The 14,343-nt window shown below is 32.7% G+C and overlaps 1 protein-coding gene across 11 annotated transcripts in view; it reads right to left on the reverse strand.

Annotated features, from left to right (window-relative positions):
- Positions 1-2,222: 2,222 nt before the first annotated feature.
- The window catches only part of LOC100741983 (rho guanine nucleotide exchange factor 10), a 47,298-nt gene continuing 35,177 nt past the window's right edge, over positions 2,223-14,343 (reverse strand). For all 11 annotated transcript variants that reach the window (XM_012388867.3, XM_003491691.4, XM_012388868.3 and 8 more), the window contains 10 exons: positions 9,174-9,387; positions 8,583-8,820; positions 8,093-8,275; positions 7,713-8,009; positions 7,538-7,630; positions 7,252-7,476; positions 7,010-7,171; positions 6,688-6,894; positions 6,295-6,609; positions 2,223-6,155 (listed from right to left, as the gene is read on the reverse strand). In XM_012388867.3, the coding sequence (XP_012244290.1) occupies positions 4,287-6,155; positions 6,295-6,609; positions 6,688-6,894; positions 7,010-7,171; positions 7,252-7,476; positions 7,538-7,630; positions 7,713-8,009; positions 8,093-8,275; positions 8,583-8,820; positions 9,174-9,387 (3,803 nt within the window). In that variant the 3' untranslated portion in view covers positions 2,223-4,286. The remainder of the gene's footprint in view (positions 6,156-6,294; positions 6,610-6,687; positions 6,895-7,009; positions 7,172-7,251; positions 7,477-7,537; positions 7,631-7,712; positions 8,010-8,092; positions 8,276-8,582; positions 8,821-9,173; positions 9,388-14,343) is intronic.

Here is a 14,343-nt window from a genome sequence, read left to right on the forward strand (position 1 = left end):
ATAAAATCATGTATATCTATCCTTTGTCAATATGTTAATGTAATTAAATGTTCGAGGTGGTCTGTATAAATTGAACAAATTATAAGGCTGGTATGAATTATTATAATAATTTATATATTTCAATATTTTCATTATGTTTTATTTTTATTTAATAAAAGGAAAGATTAGTATGTGTCATCGTATTAAGAGTAATTATATTAAATTATCACACCATTTACCAAGCATGTATGCAATGTGAGAGCTGACATATGTATGCATTATAAGTTTCTAATGATATTTTCAATATTACAGAAATGAAAAACAAAAACAGTAATATTGAAAATTCATTAAATTGGATAAAAACAAATTTCTAGCAGTATTATGTATTTCATAGTAACTCTTAATTGGTAACCATATCTTTTTTCCACTTGATTTTTATGGAATGAACATTTCATAATTTTCATCTACCATCTGTAAGGAGAAGTTTCAACTTCCCCGTGAGTTAAATATATTTTAAGTTAAAAACAGCACCAAATATTTAAGTGTGCGACAGAATAGAGGCAGCTCGGGCAGGTATTATCTATTATGTTATCTGCATTACATACGTGTACGTATATGTATATATAGGTATTTTATAAATACATGTAATAGAATGATAACAGTTGCAGTTATGGCGACACTCTAATAAGAAAAAGGTTTGAAACAGGAAACCCGTACATGCACTTCGTATGACGCGGCAAATCAATCATGCTTTTTACAATGAAAGACAAATTCGTATTTTAATGTTAAGGAGTTACAGTGCGTTTGATTCTTTAACAAACACTGTCGATTTGCGCCTTTCGATTTTGATATACTTTTAAACGAAGTACCATGTAAGATTTAAGCATATAATTAAATATCGAAATGTGTTTGAATATGGAGAAAAATGAACAAATTACTATATGTTAATTAAGACGTTTATAAGTAACAACAAACAACTTATAGCATAAAAAAGGGGGACATTTCATGTTATCACAAACTGAATATATAATGTAAGTATTCTGTTTGTATGTGCATCTTTTCTGCTGTACTTTATACTTTAGTACCTTAAAATAAAAAACAGGGAATAGAAAGTAAAGTTTCAAGAAACTAATATTCTAAGATGTTGCAAATTGTAATTTCTGAGAATTTACGTAATCGAATCCACGTTTCGAAGTTGCAATCAAGAGAAATCACCATTTTTAACTTAAAAGAAAATACCGCTATATATAGCGATTTGTTAAATAACTGTCAACAAAGCTTGTATTTCTGTATTAGAAGTGCAATGTAGATAAATTTATTTTCCGCTCTACTATCACGATATATGTATATGTAAGCAAACAGACGAAGATGATTGTAATTAAATAACTATAGATATAATGTAGAATTAATAGAGCACCATGCCAGAGTAAAAAAACCTTAGTAGTTTGTTACATACATGCATACATACAGTCTTGAAACAAAAATGAATTCTCTGTCATGTATAATAAATATATACATATATTGAAATTAAGTAGTGAGATGAAAATAATTAAATGAATGCTGCTGTAAATGTGTAATTTCTGTAATGTCTTTATTATGTATTTCTTTTTTTTCGAGATATTACACTTATGTTAACGGAATATTATAGAGAAGTTTTTGTTACCAGAGAATTGTTTCAATGATGATTATTTTCTAATTTGTACATTGTAATAAATATACATCGTATTCTAATACGTGAGAAGGAAACTTTTAAAGAATTATTTACAGGAACAAAATTATGTTGTAGAAGATTCATTGTACGTAAAAAAGTTCATGAAAAAAGGTAATTGACAAAAGTAGTGAAACGTAAAATACTTATTTCATATTGTATAGTACACATATCGTACTTATTCATGCATATCGTAGTAAGTCTCATGAAAGTTATTAACGTAGGAATAAAAAAATGTGTAAATTCGTATTCTGCGTTAAGAAATATTCGAAGCGATATGAGTAGAATTATATGTAGGAATAACAGATTATTTATGCGCCATATTATAATGTAAACATATCGTAATATTGTACAAAGAATAAACCATATACTTGAAAACCTATATTATTCAGAATTTTATTTTACTACTTAAACCTTACATACTCATATGGTAACATAAATCTATTAATCTTCAAATTGTTGTTAATTATGAAGTTGCAAATATTTCATAATAATTGAGAAAGTGAAAGGTAGAAGGAATAAAGAATTTTATACATTCGTTTTTTAAATAATTATAATATCCAGCAATATAGCAATACAAAGTGAAAATCATTGAATCGAATAGCTTTTTCGAACGCTAACGTAACAAAATTTTCGAGTTTCGTACATAACAATAATACAACGTTACGACTTTTTTTAAGTAATAAATATATGCGCGCGCAATGTATGTGTGTATAACGTGTGCGTGTACCGTGTGTGTAAAATAAAGTATTGCTGAATAAATTCCACGTGTATGTATCATTCGTATAAATACAAAATAAGATTACATTTATGTATATATTTATATAAACCTAAACAGAAAAAAAGTAGTGTACAAAATATAAATCTATCCAGGATTCATTTGCGATATAAAAATTAATTTCCTCGGAAAATATGATATGTACACGCAGACTCGTTCGTCCATGCCGGTAGCGAAAAACTTAACAGCATATTTGCGACAAAACTACGATATACTTCTCTCACTGGGTAACTGATATAAACTTTTTTCCATCTTCTAAACCTCTTTTTTTGCCTGGTCGATCGTATCACAAGTAAAGAACGGACAACATGCAATGTCATCGATCTTCAGAGATCTTTTTGTTTTGCGCATCCTTTCTCTCAACCACCATTTTTCTTCCTTCTTTTGAGAAATCTTTATCGCGTTTGGCAGTAAAATATATATCAAAAATGTTCAACGTACTAACGTTTATAAAAGATATAAAATATATCTTACGTACCTTCAAAAAATGCTATTAAATATTACCGAATGATCTATAACATCATTTAGTAAAGAACAATAGCAACATGAGATTCATTTTTTTTAAAGCATTAGAAAAACCAAACTTCAAATTTTTTCACTTTTATTCTACCAATAAAAAAACTAAATGTGTCCAATAAATTTGGTTGTATATTTTGAATTTTCTTTTTTTTTTTCTTTATTTTATTGATGCAAGAAAAAACTTAAAGAAAATGTTAAATATTGTCAAAGATTTTGCGTATGCTAGGCGCAGTTAATGCATCAAAAAGGTTAAATCACAGGCGCTGCTCTGTGCACTTTATTTCGTCCCCAGCTTACAAAAATTGGGGTTTTCTTTTAAACTTTCATTTACAAGATTTGAAATGAAAACACGAGAAACACTTAAAAATTCTATCGTCTTTCCCTCACGACGCGAAACGTCCTGCGTATAAAGCGTAAGATAACGTTTTATATTCATATATCTTACAAATTCATGTGCACATCACATGATTCCCACCGAATAACACAAAAGCTCGAAATATGGAATTTCAAATCAATGGTATTCAAATCATGTTCATTTTCATCCGCCATATTAAATTTCAAATTAATCCATTAGTAATCTTCGATTTTTTGTTAAATTATTTATAAGAATACCACTGCTTTAAATTGTTTTTATATGTAACTACAGAAATAACAATGTTTATTAAAATACACGTTGAAAGATTAATTCTTTCTTCCAATAACGCGCACACTCGTATATCAGTACATATTTTCAAAACCCAATATTTAATTACGTTTATATAGTTATACACATATACTCAACGCCTTTTGTTCCGTTAAATGTGCTTCCTTTCTTTACTCTTTTAAATAAAAGAAAAATATAAATAAACATATACGAGTGTACACGAAAGAAACACAACAGCCTAAGAGAAAGGAATATAAGATCTTGACCGTATTGAAGGACTAAAGAGTGTATAATAAAATACGAGATTTCTACTTCCTCTTTCTGTGTTGTTTAGAGAGCTACACGAAAAAACTAGATCTTTGCACTGCAAACGATAAGAACGTTCGAGAAATGTTGAACATCATTTTCAAACATAGTTCCAAGAGATATTCATATCGAACACTCGTTGCGACTAAACTTAAAAACTACGCTAATTAACGAATCCTTACCGAGTATCCTTATTAATTAAGTGGATATCAGTTTGACAATAGTTTCTTATTTTTTTTTTCCTTTTTTGGTCCTATACGCCGATACTACAGAGCTCGCCATCGGCTATTGAAAGCATTTTTTAAACATTTCTATCCATACTGGCGTAATGATAGGCCTAGTGTAACTGAGTATCATAACTTCATTTCCCACAATACGATATGGGCATCGTTGCTGTTAGGATCTTTGAAAGTGTAACCCGATTTAGAGCCTTTGTCGGTGACCGATTGCGCGTTTAACTGTCTCCAATTGATGTAACCTCGACCACCCATTAATGTTAGAACGGTTTTTTTAGGCTGTTCAATTTGTTGTAACGTTTTATTGATCTTTTTACCGTTCGTTTTCAAATTATTGGGCGGTGATATCGTTTCCGGTACAGACTGTGCTATACTACTGTTGGGAGTAGTCGTTTCATAAGGACCATTTCGACTAGCTGTACTACTATTTCGAGATAATTTGCCAGTTTTCAATGAAAGATTCTCTTCAGAGCCAGAAGACGTATAGAGAGAACTTGCATGAGAATCGACTGACCAATTCGACAAGTCGAGCGATCTGGGTCTGGTAATTTTCATTTTCAGTCTACGATCTAAGGTACTAACTTTATTTGGTATGGCTGCCAGTTCTGGATCGCTTCTTCTTAGTGGCTCGTAAATTAAATCAATACCAGAGCTATTCTCGTTTTCATAATCTTTCACATACATTAATTCTCCGTATAAGCCGTAGACGTCGCAATTCTCTCCAGAACTCTGCGATCCGGACATCGAGCTTGATAGAAAGCCCCCACCAGATCCGAGTCCTCTGGGAAGTGTCTTCGAACCTCTGTACTCGTATTCCTTGCTACGTTTTCGTCTTAACATTACTGGGCTGCTCGCCAATTGTTGTTTCAATTTCAATATACTGTTTGACATAGAGGAATCCAAACTTGCTCGATCTCTATTCCTACTACTATCAGATTCCTTTGACCGTAACTGTACAGTTTCCTCGTCGGCGATTTCATCGGTTGTACAGCTTATCGTGTTCTTTGGATTCTGAATGGCTAGTAAGAAGGTGATAGGACCGAAGTGCGCGTGATATGAAATATTTACACGGCCACTAATGATAGGTACTCCTTCCAACCGTGGCAGGGGAATCGTAAGACTGATGCCTACGTTTGTACCGACCCAGAGTAAGCCCTTGCACGCTAAAAGTGCTGTCACAGTGACTGCAGTTTGATTGTTGTTTAAGTTATCGCCACAAGAATTTGAGGCATTGTTTGACCTCGTTACTCTCAACACGTTGGATGCTATATTGATGTCTTGCAGGTGTTTGAAAGTTTCTGTATGATACAGGCAAACGGTGCTGGAATTCTTAAGAGCAACCCAGAGACCTACTCCGGAATGAGCCATAAGTTTCACACTGCCAACGTGTTCGTGTTGCGCGCTGAAACTTTTCGTAATGTCACCACTGACTGCGTTAAGTACCCAAACTTTTTTGCCGCAAGCAGCATAGACAGACGCGTTAATTGGCATCAAGCAGGAGACCGGTTCGCTGCCTAGAGATATTACAAACGGATCTCTCAGATTCCAAGTGCCGTCCACTTGCCTTTTGAACAGGAGAAGTAAACCAATTCCTAGGGCGACGAAAACGTTGTCACAATGATACTTGATTTGTATCACTGGACCTGAGACGGAATAGTTTCCAAGTTCTTCTTGCTTTTCAGGTTCCGAGGCGATGTAGATCAAAATTTTCCGAGAGTCCGTACCCATCCACACGAGATCGCTCGCTAATGAGAGTGGATCGGAAGAAACACCCTTTACGAACTCTATGGCGGCGACTCTAGTCTCTACCAAATCAAAAGCTGTAATTTGCTTCAAGGAACTTGCCGAGGCTGTTGTGGATTGACCAAATACTGTTACGTGACTGGATATACCGTCGCCTGTACATATCCACAAGTAACTTTGACTTCTTCCACGACGTCTCGTGGGACGTGGATTCTGCGTGGTATAATAGCAGCCGCAACGTACCTGAAAAACATCGTTTTATTATGTATAAATATTGCTGATAAAATTTAAAAAAGATAATTAAAAAGATAATTAGAAATATAATCATTATTATGTTTGCAAATAATTAAAAAAGAATATTTTATGGTAGTAAAAATCTTACCTCTGTCTGATGTTGCGAATGATATACTTGTTGGGAACTAACGAAAAGTGGCATTTTCGTAGATGGTCGCTGTTCTTGTTCAGGTACTTCCCAAGATGGCGAATTATTTGGATCCAAGGCTAGCTGTGCTAGTCTAAGCTCCGTTATCCAGTCTTTCTTCACCAAAGGATTTTCGGTTTGAAACGTGTACATCTGTCCTTGCTTCGTTACTAATTGCAGGCAACAACTATCTGCCCAAACCATGTCTTCATCTTTTTGTTGTATTGAAAGTTGTATGGATTGCAGAATTTGTTTAGTTTTCTCAAGCGTCATACCCTTTGAATTCAAAATGTTTTTATTTGTATACGTATAAAATCAAAATAAACATAGTTTGTTTCATGTAATTTGGCTTACCTCGTATTTACCCTTTAGTTGTGCGACTAAATCGCTTATCCTAGACATAACTTCATAGTCATGCATTAGATCGTTCATTTCTACGCAGAGACTATCGGCACCCACTTGTCCGCAATCGCCGCTCTTGTCAGATTTTAGGCTTCCGCATTTATTTAGACCAGCAGTCAGTAAACGACTTAACGTTGGTGAAGTGCTTGTATCCTGAATCTGTAGTATAACATAATATTGTTAACATTATTATTATCGACGATATTAATTTTCGTCATGAAAAATATACTATAAATCGTTAGTAATCGTTATTAATTGTGTACCGTTCCTATACCTCAATATCCGACACAGGATATGTCCATTTCAAAGTTAATCTTTCACTCCCGCTAAAATCTTCTGCGGATCTTGGAGTTACCGAAACGCACACTACAAGATCATTCAATAATAATAACCTTCTTCTTTTAGACTTCGTTATCATGCCGTTTTGATTAAATTCCTAAAACAATTTACCATGATATAAATGATACAAATTATATTAGAATATCTGAAATGGCGTTAAGGATATACTACACTTACCAACTGCGTAACATTATCTTCTCTTATAAGATACCTAGATGACGACGAAAGAGGTCGATGGGACAATTTGCCAGATACGTGTCGAAGCATTTCTTTAAACGCTTGGAACTGTTCAGCTTCACGTTTCCTTTCATTCAACATTTCCGCCAAACTCTCTAATTGGGTCAACGCCAATTGCAACGACATTCTATCGTGATGACCTTGTGGCGTGTGTTTCAGTAAATCCTAACAAAACGTTTGCATTATTTCAATGTAGCCGTTAAAAACAAAAATAAAAGATACTTACTTGTAAGAATAGTATAAATTGTGGAAACCTCTGCACAGGTTTTACCATTAATCCAAAGAAGGACAATCTATCGTGTGCACTTATTTGTTTCACCTAAAATACAATCATAACCATTATATAAAAATTCAATTACTATAGAATATAATCATTAGCAAATATTGTTATGGATTTATACCTTGAAAAAATCGGCTAGCGCAGTCTTTCTTTTTGATTCTTGCTTAGCCAAATCCATAGCTACTGAAAAATTATTTATAAACCCACTATAAATGTCAAGAACGATAGCTTTGCTGAAACTTGCTACAAACACGTCTCCTAACTTTTCGTCCTTGTCCCATGAACGTACGCATTCGGCTAATGCAATTCTAAATAACGTATGGCATTGCAGAATTTCAGGCAATCTGTGGAACAATGTTGCTATTTTTGCCTGGCTCAATATAGGCGGCGAGGATTCTTCTAATGGTTTCTTGTAATCCTGAAGTGGAAAATATATTTTTACATAAAGTTCTTCGAAGGAATCATATGTACATAGAATGGCTCGAACTAATATTTACGTACGTTCACTAGCCTCTGTAATGTGGACACATAACTGTTTTCAGAATGTACTATAGCTGCTACTATATGTCGACGTTTTAGCTGTTGAGGAGTTAAATTCGGAGGTGTCGGAGGAAGGGCGGGTGGAGTTTGCCTACGTTGCTGCATGCACTGAAATTGCACCATTGCACTATTTTCCTCTTCAACCTGAAACATATATATTTCAGTAAATCTATGTAAACCTGTACTATCGGTGTTTAGGAGAAATTCTAACTTTTTCTTAAAAGTTTTATTTTATATTGTTTGCAATAATTTTTATAATAAATTTGTTAATAGACTCTTGTAATAAAATAACTATATAAATAGAATACAAAAATAATTATTTCTTTTATCAAAGTATAAAACAATTCTCTACAGAGAAAGATGAATCAAAATTACAAAAATAAAAAATACTATTCGTTATTAAGGTACGAAATAATTCCTTATTTAAGATATTAATCTTCTAGATAATTACTTCACAAAGTTGCGGCATTTGAGGTGTTTTGATGGGACTGGTAAGGGATACCGTGTCGGAGGAATCCACATCATATTGTTGTGTCGATCCTCTCCGGATACTGAACCATCTAGATAGTCTTCCATGGTTTCCGGGCGAATCCAATGGGTCAGCATTGTTCACTCGCATATTTTGTGGCCTCCACTTGTCACACAGAGTCCTTGCCTTGTGCAACGTATTCCTCAATTGGCAATTGCTTCTATGGAGAATTAACAATTGTTCCGATTAATTATAAACGCCCTCAGGAGGATGCCAGTGTGGGAAGAAATAGCAGACCAATGATTGATTCGCTGAACCAACAACAATTGTATTGATGAACTGATTCAAATCATTAGGTTTCTTCCTCTCTTTAATGACAATTTGAAAAAAGATATTAAATGAAAAAATTTAAATTTCATAAAAATATTTACATTATGTATTATGGAAAATCGGTATTTCTTTTTTTAGATATTAGGAAACTTTTAATTATTGGATATCAATAAATGACATCAAATCTAGTTATTCGTAGCTATTATTTATTATTAAAAATTATCCGATGAAATTGGTGCTTACTTAATACTGATATTACTCTTCTCACTTTCGTCGTCCGAGGAAAGGTCATGATCCGATGCTGAGCACCAAGAGTCCTCGCTTCTAGCCGACTGTGTCGACGTATTGGACCTAGTTGCCTCTAAGGAGGGATGATGTTGTCTGTGCGTTTGGCCGACAGTTTCCATTTTAGTCGGTCCTACGTCATCCCATGATCTACACCTTGAGCGTGGTTCATCTATAATGAAATGACACATGTTAGTCTCAAATTATTATAACTTAAGCGCCATAATGAAAATTATTAATAATTAAATTATCATTAATAAGAACATCCAGATCCATCCCTTATTCATATAATTAATCAACAAAAGGCAATAATTACATTGAATACCGTCTCTCTTTTTTGTTTGTTTTTACCAAAAATTTAATTATTATCATCATAGAATTTTCTTTAGTTAGTTTCCGCATCCACAGCTAGATGGCGAAGAGTATTAACCGATTCCCGTAAGTTCTCAATTATTCCAAAGTTTTTATAAATACGAATCTTCCAAATTATTCCCGTGTATCGAACAAAGTTCAGGAAATAATATTATCAAAGAATTTTCCTTAAAAGATAGATAGTTCCAACTAAAAGTAGGGCGTTTATTCTCTGTGTACTTTGCTCTCTTCTATTTGTTAGACACCATTAGTTGTGTAGGCATTGTTTCTAGTTCAATGGGTATGATGCCTTCGTAATTAAGTCGAAGCTGATCCCAATATTCAAACAGTTCTACTACTATGGTCAAAAGACTTTTATCCTAAAATGGCACATAGCGCGATTTTCATATATTTTAAGTATGTAAAAAATTCAATAAAATACAAGTATATAATTTAAAAAATGTTGAAAAAACTTTTTATCTGTAATTATTTTGCAATATAGAGTAGTCATAAAAGACATCAATGTGTTATTCCAACTTGAACACTACATTTATTTAATACTACATTTTCAAGAAGAAAGTAACTTCACAGTTAGCGAAACGAAAAAGAAATGGTATTACAAATCTAGTGTTTAAGGCAACATAAGTTTCGTAAGAACGTTCGCTAAACAACAACCTTCTCGAGATCAAGACAACTCATTTCCATACGCCTCTTAATACTAACTACATTTTTGTGAAACGTGTGACGACAGCCTCTATTTATACAATATGTGTCAATCGTTCTGGATTTGATCACTCCTCTTCGAAAGTGGATAAAACCTTCATTATCGATTACATATCGCACCTATTATCTTCATTTCCTCATTTTTTAAGTTACTTAATGTATACCAATGAACGGGAATGTAGAGATCGTGAATTTTTATACAAATTACTATTTTTATAAATGTTGACAAATTTACATAAATATTTCTAGTAGACCATAATGTTCTTTTTTTTTTAATCAATTTATTAAACTTGCACTGTTGGCAATATTTCTCTTTATCCTAATAGTTTTCCAAATATTTGCGATTTACTAATGGAAGAACACCAAACGCTTTGGACTCGTATCATATGAAAACCTTTAAACTTGCTCTAAACATGTTAGAAACAGTATAAACGAAGATAAGGGTAGTTCACTTGAGTCATTTCTTTAAAGTCATGATATTGGTTTAGTTATTTCATGCATAGTTGATTTTTACTCGTCGTGTACTGTGAATTTGCTAAAAGAGGTATTATTGTTCGAACACGAAGCAGCTAAGAGATATAGATAACCTTTATTACCCTGAAGGTCACGGTTTCGCTCACAATTTAGTTGCGTTGTGCATTTTTGTTAAACGAGATAAATATTTCTCCTAATACAAGAAATAAATAATTATAATAATATCGTAATTAGAGTATATAAAGTTCGATAGATAACAGACAATAATATGTAGACGATGAACCTTTGAGTATATAAACAGAACACGAATTAGAGTTATTTGCTCTTATGGTAATAGTAGGAAACATACTAGAGCAAATTACTTGAAATTTTAGGAGCAACTGCCACGAAAAACTTGAAGGTTAATAATTAGACTGCGGATCAATTTGGTCAAATTCATATTTTTGTGAAAATAATTAAAAAGATGAAACCTAAATAAAGATTTTGTTTCGTTTATTAAATGGTATAATAAGTACTATATTTTACATATTTTTGCGTATTGCGTAAATCCTAGAAATAATAACACAAAACATAATAAGAAGTTATCTTGTTAATTCTTTTCTTATGAAGAACACTTTCACTTGCAATGTCAAAATGTATGTATACGTATGGAGCGATGTGCTCGATCATTTAATTCTAACGTCATTTATGAGCTTTGCGTGGACCGCGTTTGTCCGGTCAGCAATCATTCGAATTAAACACTTGACTCGTTCCCACGTTTTAGAGACAAGCGTAGACAATGGCCAATGTTTACCTTTCCTCGTATAAAGTCAGTCAGGCAAGGCTTTAATCCTACTCTCTCACACGCTTCATCTCGAATATTTTCTCTATGATATTTTTATTCGTACGAATCATTTCATAAATATTAAGTTCATTATTCTAAATTCGTAACTTATTAAGTAGCGCATGTGTACATAATGAATAAGAGGAAATATATTTTGATTATCAATGGATGATATGTAAAAGAAAATATTTGAAAAATATTTTTATTTCTAAGAAACTTGAGACAACTTCGTTCACAGATTTTGCGTGTTTTTTTTTTTAAGTATCAAATACTTGAGAAAAACAAACGTAACAGAAGTTTAAATTAAATTCGATTAAAACCACCCAAACATGCGAAAATATTTACGCTTCGTTTATAAATGTGGGAAAGAGCGTACTAAACGCAAAACGACTTGCGTTAACCATATAGTCACCCTGATGTTAACACCAAAGTAACTTGAGCACAGCACGCACACCGGAAGACCCAATAAAACCAACAACGCGTGGAACCTACCACTTCCGTACAAGGGACTGTCTCAGCATCATACACGGTACACTCTAATTGTCAAGGAAAAGATCTAAGTTCAAGTTCAAAAGATGTCAATATCTTACAATGGATTTATATATTTTATCTTATAATATCTCCCTGTGGAAAAAATTATTTTAGTAAGTAAAAGAAGATTCTGTATATCTTTAAGATTCCTTCTATTAAAATTCCTTATTGAATTAATATTGTAGTTAATATTCAGTGAATAATATAAATGAATACCACATAATATTGCAAATAATACTACCGAGCTCTTATAAATTCCTCCCTAATGTCAAACGACGCGTCATGCATGCATGAAGAGACTGTTTATCATTCCCTAAAGAGCTGTACGACCAACGCACCAGTGACTACTGATATTCACTTAATGTTTCACCTATTAACCTCACTAGATTTCGACGCACACTTAGTACGTGGTCATGTTCATTTGATAAACACCAGTAATAACGGCGATTATGTTCACTACATAACAATATGTCAATAAATTCGCTACGAGTATTAAATTTAAGTAATTATATAGCGCAGGTAGTATAGTTATCTTTACATTTAAAAAATAATCAGATGGATCATAAAAGATTAATAAAAATATACAAAAATACATGCTTTGTATTAAATTCTATTTAAGTATAAGAAGAAGCATAGGTTAGGTATAAGTATAGGGAGAAGCATAGGTTAAGTATAAATATAGGGAGAAACATAGGTTACGTAGCACTTTCGATTAAATTTGTTACAGTTGCAGCGTCAATATATGCTATATTTTTATCGATATTCCCATAACCTTGGATCTTGTATCTTAATGGATCAGCCACTGGATATTCATGAAGAATGTTCATTACATAATTCAACATACATAACCTGTCCGCGCGTGTGCATCTGTTCGTCAAACATTTCAAACTTTCAATCCAGTATGAATATTGCAATAGATTAAGCTCGATTTCTAAGGAGAGATCGTTCTTTGCTAATAAGACCGAGCGATTCAAGGAAAAATGCGCAGTGTCATGTTCAAGGCCACCCTGTACAATCGTAATCGTTTTACCGACAGTTTACACTTGTTTTCTATATCATCCGCGATCATAACCTATTATGACAATGGGAATACGTATAAATTTTCTACTTATTCGACAAGATCGTTCTTCGAATAAAGTTGTCGTGATGGTCACAAATTATGTTTCACCTTGCTATTTTCCTCATTTTTTCACGATCATCTCTTCAGTGCACTCTTACACACTTGTGTTAATATTACTAGTAAAATTGTAGAAGTCACAAGTTATAAATTACTAGTACTAATAAATTTTCAATTTATTAACAATAAAACAAATGAAATTGTACAAATTACAAATCCTCACATTACCCTATTCTATGCAACGTTATAAAAATATAGAAAGAAGTCTGTAACTTACAATCTGTAACTTGTTAGTTTATTAGTATAATTAGTTAATAAATTGTTGTAATGTGTACTGAACACTAAAACCAAATATAATAATATCTATTAATATCTAACATTCATTTTGGGTCGTCTAGATCTGAGAATAACAATGGGTTTAACATTTATTGTATGATTTTTATGAAAAAGCTGTGTCTAGCGCGTAACATGATGTTATTAAACATGATGATGCATACGAATCACGTTTACCAACGAATGATGCGATCTCCGAAGGTATATCAACGGTGTAATTGTTAAAGCATACGACGCAGCATTGCGTCACATTTCTGTAAATGGCGAAGACGGAGATAGGTAAAATGATCTTGTGTTATATGTCGCTTGTAACGGGTGCACGAGTTTAATCATCTTTTTCTGCTCTAATAACACATTTATCAGATTAAATCTTACTTACTATTCATACGTACAGTATAATTATTATAATTTATTTATAGCATTGACATTTACAAAGACTAAAGTAGAGCTAACTGGAATTATTTTATCTCTATCCGCTTTTAATTCTGCAATTATGCAAGTTTCCAGGAATAATTAAGGAATAATATCATTAACAGGTTAATATTTTATTCCAAAATTATATATTCTAAAATAACGAAATAAAAAGAAGAAAAATGAAACCAAATTTTTCTCTTCTGGAAATCCTAACCTTAATCTTAGTCCTAATTTTAACCTTAAATCCTTCTCCTTAATGTAATTAGAGATACGCTGACCCTTGGAATAACGAGATGGTGACTTATCTCAGTCGCCGTGTATGCAGCTGCGTTGTTGTCTCGGTTTTTACAAAAAATGATTCA

The sequence above is a fragment of the Bombus impatiens genome, unplaced genomic scaffold, assembly GCF_000188095.3.
Source record: "Bombus impatiens unplaced genomic scaffold, BIMP_2.2 scf_0582, whole genome shotgun sequence".
Classification (NCBI taxonomy): domain Eukaryota; kingdom Metazoa; phylum Arthropoda; class Insecta; order Hymenoptera; family Apidae; genus Bombus; species Bombus impatiens.